At 48.1% G+C, this 10,443-nt stretch overlaps 1 protein-coding gene across 1 annotated transcript; it reads right to left on the bottom strand.

The window, feature by feature from the left end:
* Positions 1–831: 831 nt before the first annotated feature.
* RXFP3 (relaxin family peptide receptor 3) lies at positions 832–5,595 on the bottom strand. The gene has a single exon (XM_082242082.1). It carries the CDS (start codon positions 4,706–4,708, stop codon positions 3,344–3,346), a length of 1,365 nt encoding a protein of 454 aa, XP_082098208.1. The 5' UTR covers positions 4,709–5,595; the 3' UTR covers positions 832–3,343.
* Positions 5,596–10,443: the final 4,848 nt, after the last annotated feature.

Raw genomic sequence — 10,443 nt, 5'->3', positions numbered from 1 at the left:
TTACTTATGGCCATCTAATGCATCTATGGCAGAGGCTAGGTTACCAGAGCCATAACTCTGTGGTACAGCACATACTTCGGATGCAAAGGGTTCCCATTTCAATCCCTGGGCATTTCAAGGTAGGGCTGCAAAAACATCCCATCTGAAACCCCGAAGAGCTGTTGCCAGCAAGTGGAGGGAATCCTGTGCTAGATGGACTTGGTTACAAGACAGGATTCTGCATTCCTTTTGAGAGGTTTGCTTTGGTCTGCAGCCCAAAGTAACAATGCTTGCATCGTATTTGCCAATGGGGTAGAAGTGTTCTTTGCAGTTATGACACTTGAAGGCAGGTGACTGAAAGAGCCGTAGACTCTTCTGTTTGTGCTAATGTGATGGTAGCATAGATCTAGTGGACAGCGGAGGAGAGAAATTTGCCTGACACACACATAATACCGCTGTTGCTGGGGAGCAAAAGGAGAACCAACCATTCACCTCTCCCCATTTTCTATTTTTTTCTTGTTTAAGAAAGTCGATGTGTACTCTTGAAACCAAAGAGGCATGCCCAGCTTTGCAACTAAGCAAAGTTAATGAAATGTTAGGTGTTTGCAGTAGGAGAATGCTTGCCAGGTTCGTGTGTTTGGTTTTTGAAATTCAAATGGACAACACAAGCATCTGAGAATTCTAGAACAGTCAGTTATGTACACAAAGGCACACGCATCAACACAAGAGAGATACTTGAAGTTTAAGTGTCTTTCCGCTGAGCAGAGGGATTGATTCTTTCCAGGCAATGCTTGGCTGCAGACAAGGCTTTATGAAGTAATAAGATTGCTCCATGTAATATGCATATGGTGGTTTAATAATCTACAGATAACAAGGTTCATACTTTCAATACAGAATTTTTTTAATACAAAACATTTTGCCTTGAAACATCCTTTTCCCCCAGACCCAGAACATCACCCCAGGTTTTTAGTACACATTAATTTCCAGGAATCGCATGCTCCAACATTGCAACAAGCAGTCTTTGGTGCAATCCCAGCCCTTGTGTGTGAACATGGTGTTGCTACAGTAGTAGCCATGGAGAATGGAGCATTCCATAGAAATCAAAATTGGAGAGAATTATCTCTCTGCATGGGGGTAAATGGTGGCAAAGAATGTAAGAGCTGAGGTTTTGAAAACAGGGAGTCAGGAGAAGGAGGAAATCTGGTCACCTATGGTTCAAGTGTGAAGTCCAAGACTTTTAGGTAGTAAATTAGTCTTGGGTAGAAATTTTGCCACCAGGTATACTGGAGAGAGAATCTTTCCAGAAGCTGGTCAAGAAAAGGGCAATCACTTCAAATGTTAAACATTTCCATGAAGGGCAGCTCAACCAACATGATTAGTCATTACAGCCAAATAGAACTTCCATGTGCAGTGGCAGTGCACCACCAAATTCCAAACACTGGTAGCAAACAGCAGGAAAGGGGTTTTGCCTCTTATGGGACATGTTCCTTGCCACTGTTGGAACCAGGATGCTGCCCTCAAAGGAGCTTTTTCCTGTTCTGGAATCCAGACTTGGCAGGAAAAGCCTGTTGTATGTCAGCTCCTGGATCTTTTACAACCTTCCTCACAAAATGAGTTTGCACCACCATCTGGTCTCAACCACCCACCTTGACAGCACAGCTTTAATTTTTTATCATGCTCTTTTGAAATCCCAGATATCCTCTGCTAGTTCGCAAACTGAATCATCTCTCAGAAAAAAGGGTATGTTTGTGCTATATTTCCAGGAGGAGCCATTTCCAGGAGAACAGCCATATTAGTCTGTTGCAGCAAAAAAACCAGAACAAAAACACAGCATAAAAGAAACTTGTGGCACCTTCAACACAACTGCACTGGTTAAGCATATGAATGGACTAAGGTTAATTCATCAGATGCATCCGAAACTACAACCCAGCTTCCTCTTGTTCCCTCTCCCTTTGAATCAAAGGTTCACACCAGGATTAGAGCAAGATATGCCACAAACCTGTTATCTCTTTCCCTCTCACCTTCAACCGCCCCCTTAAGAAGAACACAGATCCCAATATGGGCACTCAGAACATGGAACATACTTAGAACATCAGTCCCCCACCCCTGGAGAAGTCCCTGAGAAACCTTGTTTCATCTCCACAGGAACTGAACCCTCTGAGGGCCCTTCCTCTATAGACAAGTCTCTCACCCCCCCCAACAAGATGTAATAGCCAGCCAAATCCCCCTCCCATAAGGTGCAGGAACTCCATCTTCCTGATTCCTGTAAAACCAGAAAGTCCCCAGGAATGGATTTACATACCTTGCTTCCCTTGGACCAGTCCAGAAACTCACTAACCTAAGACAACTCCTTCTGCAGTCATGGGGAAGCACTACTACAGAGCCGGCTCTTCCATTAGGCAGAGTGAAGCAGCTGCCCCAGGTGTGGTTGCTGGAGGACAGAAGAGTGCACCCCTTAAGCTAGCTAGTCTATTGTGGTGAAGACCACTATCCCATCATCACCGGTGCTGAAGTAAAATTCAACTGCCAATCTGGCCACGTTCAGTATATAGAACTAGGGGTTGGGATGAAGGATCTTGTCCTTTGTACCCTACAGCAAACTGTATTGGGCTGGCCCTGATTTCCTAAATGCCACACACACACACCTTTATTTGGGGAAAGGGTGGGAGAGCATCTGCCTTGCATATAGAAAGTCCCTGGTTCAGTCTCCAGGCAGGGCAGGGAATGTCGTCTGCAGCCCTGGATAAATGCTGCCCATCAGCAGAGACAATACTGAGACAGGTGGACCACTAGTCTGACTCAGCTCCCTATAGTCCCATTCCCTGAATTATGGAACAGCCCTACACACATTTCCTATGGGATGCGAGTGGCGCTGTCGTCTAAACCTCTTGGGGTTGCCGATCAGAAGGTCGGTGGTTCGAATCAGCATGACGGGGTGAGTTCCCGCTGCTCTGTCCCAGCTCCTGCCAAACTAGCCATTCGAAAGCACACCAGTGCAAGTAGATAAATAGGTACTGCTGCAGCAGGAAGGTAAATGGTGTTTCCATGCGCTCTGGTTTCCATCACGGTGTTCTGTTGCACCAGAAGCAGTTTAGTCATGCTGGCCACATGACCCGGAAAGCTGTCTGTAGACTAATGCCAGCTCCCTCGGCCTGAAAGTGAGATGAGCGCCGCAACCCCATAGTCACCTTTGACTGGACTGAACCATACCTTTTTTACACATTTCCCTCCCCCCTTTGGGAATGGAACAATCGAAGGAGCACATTGCTTGGCTCCCCCACTCCACCAAGATGGGGTGTGCTCCAACACAGACCCTGATTTGTTGACCCTGGAGATTGGAAACATCATTGTCTCACCCTTAAGCTTATAAATGCAGTTCAGCCGAGGTGGTGGTGGGCAAGAAGTCAGAGCGGCTACTGTAGACCACCACCCCGGGGGGATATGAGATGATGTCAGGCAAGCTGACTGCTGCAGGAGCAGCTGGAGCGGCAGAAACAGCTCTGGGGTCAATGGGCATCAAGGTGTGCAAGGCTTGCTCCTCATGCTCGGGCTTGGTGGTGGCAGTGAAGGGGCGCATGGCCGTGAGCGAAGGCGAAGTGATCCTCCACAGCAGCTTCTTGAGGGCCTTGCGGAACTCCCTGCGCATCAGGCAGTAGAAGATGGGGTTGAGGCAGCTGTTGGAGTAGGCCAGGCAGATGGTGACGGGGAACAGGTAGGTCTGGGAGAAGAAGTAGGCATTGCTGAAGGGCAGCACGTTGAGCTTGATGAAAATGCCCCAGATGGTGAGTGCCTGGTTGGGAAGCCAGCAAAGGAAGAAGGAGAGCACCACAATGGTCACCGATTTTGTCACCTTGGACCGGCGCTTGGTGCTGGGACCGCAGGAGCTGGCGCCCATGTGCCTGTCGCTGATGAAGCGCACCAGCAACAAATAACAGAGGGTGATGATGCCCAAGGGCAAGAGGAAGCCCAGCAGCACCTTCTGGGCATGGTACAACCCCAGCCAGAAGGGGGTATTGTTGCCTTGGCTGTCGGGGAACTTGACCAGGCAGAACTCCTCCTCTGTGTAGATGGTGGAGGTGGTGGAGTAGATGCCAGTGGGCAGGGAAGCCAGGATGGCCACCAGCCAGATGAGGACGCACAGCCACTTGGCTGAAGTGCATCCCCCACAAAGTCCGCCGGGCCTTTTGCTCTTCAGGGCGGAGGCCACTGAGTGGTAGCGGGCCACACTCATGGCTGTGAGGAAGAAGACGCTGGCGTACATGCTCACCGTGGTCACGTAGGAGAGGATCTTGCACATGGCGTTGCCAAAGAGCCAGGTGAAGTCCAGAGCATTCTCCACCGCCCAGAAGGGCAGGGTCAGCACAAACTGGAAGTCCGTGGCGGCCAGGCAGGTCACAAAGAGGTTGATGGAGGACTTGTTCCAGCCTTGCTTGCTTTTCATCAGGTAGAGCACGAGGAGGTTCCCCACTAGCCCCAGGGCACACACCACGGAGTAGATGGTGGAGATGAAGACCCTCAGGACAAGCGAGCCGCTGCCTTGCGGCCCATCGGCTCGCTCCAGGTGGACTAGGCTCCTCCAGAGCTCCTGTAGGGACGCGTTGCTCCGGTTGCTCGACAGCCTCTCCTCGAGGAAGCTGGAGAAGAAGGAGCCCAGCGAGTCTCCGGGCTCCACGTCCTTCATGCTGGCGGCCAGGGAGCAGTAGCTGTAGTCACACGGGGCATCCATCATCCCATGGCAGACGGGAGCTTCGGCCCGCCTCTACCCCACCGACCGAGCTGGAAGGCAACGAGGGCGGCTTCAAAAAAGTCCCGGGCGAGGATCCTGCAGAGAACTTTTCACAAGGAGGAAGGGGCGCTGCCGGCCGGGTCTCCCTTCTGCTAAACTCACATGGACGAGGTGGCAGGAGGGATCGCGTTGCCAAACCACCAGCACCGATCCAAAGGCGGTTGCAAAAGGAGCTTTTCAGATCCAAAGGCGGTGGGCAGACAGACCCCCCAAAAATGCATTCGCTGCAAAGTGACCCAGTCGCTGCTCTGACTTTCTTGAGTGATCTCCAGAAAGCAACCCTGTCGGATGCCTCTTGCCGGCTGCACAGAAGGAGCTGGGATAGGAATCGGGTTTCGGATTGGGCACGGCGTCTCGCTGGTCTTTGGGAACGGAGCCTCTCCGGATCCTTCTGATCTGGCCGCAACTGGCGCCCGAGTGCTGCCTTCCGCTCTGGTGCAGTCATTCATATACAGCGCTGCCTTTCTGCCCCCGCTGCTTGCGCTTCAGAGTGCGCGCGCAGCTACGCGCCCGGGGAGCTCTCCAAGGTGCCGAAAAGGTAGCGCCAGTTGCGCCCGCCTCTGTCCCACTTCTTGCCCCGCAGCAGCCAAATTAAGTGGCACTGCTGAAATATCCGACTGACAGAACTTCACCAATGGTTTTGCTTTTGACGCCGGGATGCCAACAATGTGCTTTTCTTCCTTCCTTCCTTCCTTCCCTTTTCACTGATTTTCTGCATGAAAACCATCACCATCATGGGCAACGCACAGATCCTTGCGTTCAAACAAAGGCAGTGTTTGTATTTTAAACTGTAAATTTGATATAGAAACCTCCACGGGTTCTTGTTTTCAACAGAGCGCGTGTTCCTGCTTTGAGAAAATCTTCTCCATACTTGTGGGGTGGGGCCCGTTTCCCCATGCCGCAAATGAAGGGGGGGGGGAGAGAATTAATCAACTTATCCCGTGTTTGCCTATTGCAGACACGTGTCTTCCAATATCGCCTTTTTTATTATGTCTCCTATTTTGCAACTTCATGTGCATGCAGTATGATTTACCCCGGATTTTAACATGGAGTGACAAAGGACTCTGCAAAATTAAAGAGAAACGGGGAAAACTGGGGTTCTCCAAGGCCACTAGGTAATCACAAGCAGCCCTCAGGACACTTTGATGAGGCAGCAGGTATGATAGCTTGAACCCTGGTACATTTTACTTACCTTCAGTATTTTAAAAATATGTTTAAAAACTGGTCAGAGCCCTTAAGTGTATTACCTTTTAAAATAACCAAAGAAATCCACCCCACCCAATAGGCCACCCCTTCAAAGACAATATAAAAGCAATAGGTTGGATCCAGACTAAGGCTGCAATCCTAACCCCTTTTACCAGGGAGTAAGCCCATTGAATTCAGTAGGACTTCTGGGTAGACATGGTTAGGATTGCACTGTTAGCTGTGCTTGGAGTAGACTGCTGAAACCAGCGTGGCTTGAGTTAATTCCATGGATTTCAAAGAGTCTGCTCTAAGGATGGCTAACTATGGCTCTTAGAATCCACCCTATACAACATATAACCAGCCAAATCCAAAACCAGCCAGAATAGGTGTGCCTTGCAACCTTTTCTGAAGGCAGTTCTACAGTATATAGGTTCCATGGAGTCCCTTGCTGAAACAGATCTTCCTCAGAGTAGGTCTCATGTTTTCCGCAGAGGCTGTGCTCTCTCCCCTGTCTCCAGGGTTAGAGCAGATGTCTACAGGGGATAGCTCAGTTGGTTAGAGCATGGTGCTGATAATGCCAAGGTTGCAGGTTCAATCCCCGTATGGGACAGATGCCTATTCCTGCATTGCAGGGGGTTGGACTAGATGACCCTTGTGGTCCCTTCCAGCTCTACAGTTATATGATTCTATAATTTTCTTTGGTGGCACAGCAGCTCTGGATTGCCCTTCCAAGTGTGGGACCAACATTATTATAGTCTGTGAAGTCATGCCTGTTTTATCAGGCTTTCAGGCCCACTGCACAATGATTAGGGTTTGGATGATCAGATTGTTTTTATCATTGCTGCTGTTTATTAACCTTTGTCAATTGATATTTGTACTGCTCTTGTCTTATCAGGCTTTTAAGCATTATATAACCCTCCATGGACACTAACGGTGGCGAAGGAGGTAAGACATGGTTTGAACAATATAAAATTGAATATATAAATATAAAATTGAATATATAAATATATGAAAGCCAGTAACTGGGACCAGAAGCTGACTGGCCGTTGATATGGATGATGGAGCAGAGAAGACAATATTCACACCTCCTAATATGTCTAAATTTGGGACGTGGGTGGCGCTGTGGGTTAAAGCACAGAGCCTAGGACTTGCCAATCAGAAGGTCAGCGGTTCGAATCCCCGTGACAGGGTGAGCTCCCGTTGCTCGGTCCCTGCTCCTGCCAACCTAGCAGTTCAAAAGCATGTCAAAGTGCAAGTAGATAAATAGGTACCACTCTGGTGGGAAGGTAAATGGCGTTTCCATGCGCTGCTCTGGTTCTCCAGAAGCAGCTTAGTCATGCTGGCCACATGACCTAGAAGCTTTATGCCTGCTCCCTCGGCCAATAAAGTGAGATGAGCGCCACAACCCCAGAGTCGGCCATGACTGGACCTAATGGTCAGGGGTCCCTTTACCTTTAATATGTCTAAGGAGCTTTGCAAACACTTTTTGCCCTTGCTGCCGAGGGCTATGGCACTGCGTTTTGCTCACTGACTGTCTCCATCCTGCCCCATTTCCCTGTGAGCAATAAAAACTCAGAAATGTTCTTCTCCCTACTCATTGATGATGGCAGTGATGATGATCAAGCATCTAAGCAATTACATTCAGTCCTGGCTAATGACACTATTCAAGAAGGGGGAGATTAATAAAATGGTAATGATCATAACTATTATCAGCAGAACAATGTGATGGTGATCGATAGTGCTTTAACGATTATAGACCTCAAGAGCAGCAGGCTGGGCATTCTGGCATGCTTAAGGACTGTTAGGAGGGCTCGCTGAAGTTAAAAGCATCAACCCAATAGTCTCTTTTCTACAGCAGTCAGATCTTCAAAAGGGAACTCTGGCTGTTGTTTAAACATAACCCACTAGAGGTCGCAGGAGTAAAGGGAAGCAAATCCACCGCATTCTTCCTTCCCATAGCACCAGCGACTGATAGGAAGGTTACAGTTTTGCCACTTCTGTTGAGTTGGAAAGCTGTGATATACACAAATCATCGCTGGTACACTTGAAACTACAAGGAAGGTTGTGAACAGCGAGTGCTTGGCATCAAGTCTTTATCCAACTTTCCCAAAGCGTCTTCCAGCTGGTCACAGATTTTGTTGCACAATAAAAATAAACGGTCCATTGGCTATATGTATTTAATTTCATTTATTACGTTTATATGCCGCCCTTCATCCAAAGATCACAGTGCAGCCTACAATATAAAAACACAAAAATATATGCCGTAATAAAAAGCAAAAACACAGTTTAAATAGTGGGGTAGGAGAGCTGGGGGGGGGATTCACACCTGGCAACCAATGAGCCCCTTTGGTTTCAGATAGTAGATGGATAAAGGTAAAGGTAAAGGGACCCCTGACCATTAGGTTCAGTCGTGGCCGACTCTGGGGTTGCGGCGCTCATCTCACTTTATTGGCTGAGGGAGCCGGCATACAGCTTCCGGGTCACGTGGCCAGCATGACTAAGCCGCTTCTGGCGAACTGGAGCAGTGCACAGAAACGACATTTACCTTCCCGCCAGAGCAGTACCTATTTATCTACTTGCACTTTGACGTGCTTTCGAACTGCTAGGTTGGGAGGAGCTGGGACTGAGCAATGGGAGCTCACCCCATCGCGGGGATTCGAACCACCAACCTTCTGATTGGCAAGTCCTAGGCTCTGTGGTTTAACCCACAGCGCCACCCGCGTCCCTAGTAGATGGATACATGAGTCTAAAAAGCCCACGATACAAATTTTCATGATCCTCTAATGGCTATGGTGGCTCATTTACCAGAAGTAATGTATTTTGTGTTAGCTCTAGAATGGTTACTCGATTCTGACCAAACTAAGCCATCTAGAGCACAATATACACCTGGAAAAGTCTGGCCACAATATACACCTGGAAAAGTCTGGCCACTTTAGCAAAACCAGTCAGTTCTCCTTGCAAGGCTGCAGCTGTGTCCAGAGGACAACAGGTGGCTGGTCATCATAATATTGTTGGCACAAAGGGCCTTCCATTAATATTTGGGTTCAGCCAAGGGTGAATAGCTAAGGATATCAATTGTTATGAGCCACAATGGCTATGTTCTACCTCCACTGTCTAAGACAGTGTTGCTGGGAATTACAGGTGAGCAGGGTGCTAGGGGCATGGGTGGCGCTGTGAGTTAAACCACAGAGCCTAGGATTCGCTGATCAGAAGGTCGGCGGTTCGAATCCCCACGATGGGGTGAGCTCCTGTTGCTCAGTCCCTGCTCCTGCCAACCTAGCAGTTCGAAAGCACGTCAAAGTGCAAGTAGCAAATAAATAGGTACTGCTGTGGCGGGAAGGTAAACGGCGTTTCCGTATGCTGCTCTGGTTCGCCAGAAGCGGCTTAGTCATGCTGGCCACATGACCTGGAAGCTGTACGTCAGCTCCCTCGGCCAATAAAGCGAGATGAGCGCCGCAACCCCAGAGTCGGTCACAACTGGACCTATTGCACTCATGTCCAACTTGCAGGCATCCCCCGGGCATCTGCTTGGCCACTGTGAGAGCAGGATGCTAGACTGGATGGACCACTGGCCTCATCCAGCAGGCTGGTCTTAGGTTCAAGTGGTAATATAAACAGAAAAGGGGATAAGACCTGTCCTGTCCCACGCAAAATCGGGATTTGTTCCAAATTGAGACTGTTAACTTTAATCTTGCTTTTGAAGCTGAATGCTTTACTAAAATAAATATTTTTGGGGTCAAATTTCATTTTCATCAATACTCTGATTAAGATTGCCCCCACTCTAGGCAGTCAAAGGCCTTCAATATATCTAGAACTAATGATTGCCAGAGGAGAGCCTGATCTTTTGCTAAAATCAATATTTAATAATTTGCATATTGGATTAGCTATATTTCTGCAGCGGACAAAGCAGGCCTGTTCTAGATCAATTAGCCTGCCCAGAAACTTAGGATTCATATTTGAATGAATGGATTTAATTGCTTGGAAAGTGAATCAGGTTTATAGTCCTGTTTCAAACCTCACACTAGCTGTGAACAGATGTGCTCTACCTGGTGTACTTTGTTGGTCTTCCATCTGCTAGCATTATCACACAGCTGAATACTTTCCAAGCTTTGCAAACAGAGCACCCTCTTCTGTATGAGTTGGAGGAGAGAGTTGCACTCTTTACAACTGAAAAAGTATCATTAGCGTAGAGAGTTAATATGCATCATGGGGGTAGCAATGTCAATGATTCTTGAGTAATAACTGATGTAATTATCAAGTCTATAGTGCACTGAATAAGCAAGAGGAGGTGATTACAGCTTAGCATGACAGTCTGAGGACTCTCCAGCCACTTGCAATAAAATTAAAGCATTATTACGACTGAGAATTGTGCCTTCATAACAGGGAACCTGAGTGCTTGTAGCTTCTTGTCCTGTTTCCTCCTTAGTATACTTATTTTCAAAGGCTTTCTCTGTTAAAATGGAAAAGAAAAACCTTTATTATCACATTACACA

The sequence above is a fragment of the Podarcis vaucheri genome, assembly GCF_965113315.1.
Source record: "Podarcis vaucheri genome assembly, chromosome: 11".
NCBI classification, from domain to species: Eukaryota; Metazoa; Chordata; class Lepidosauria; order Squamata; family Lacertidae; genus Podarcis; species Podarcis vaucheri.
This window is presented reverse-complemented; position numbering and strand designations above follow the sequence as displayed.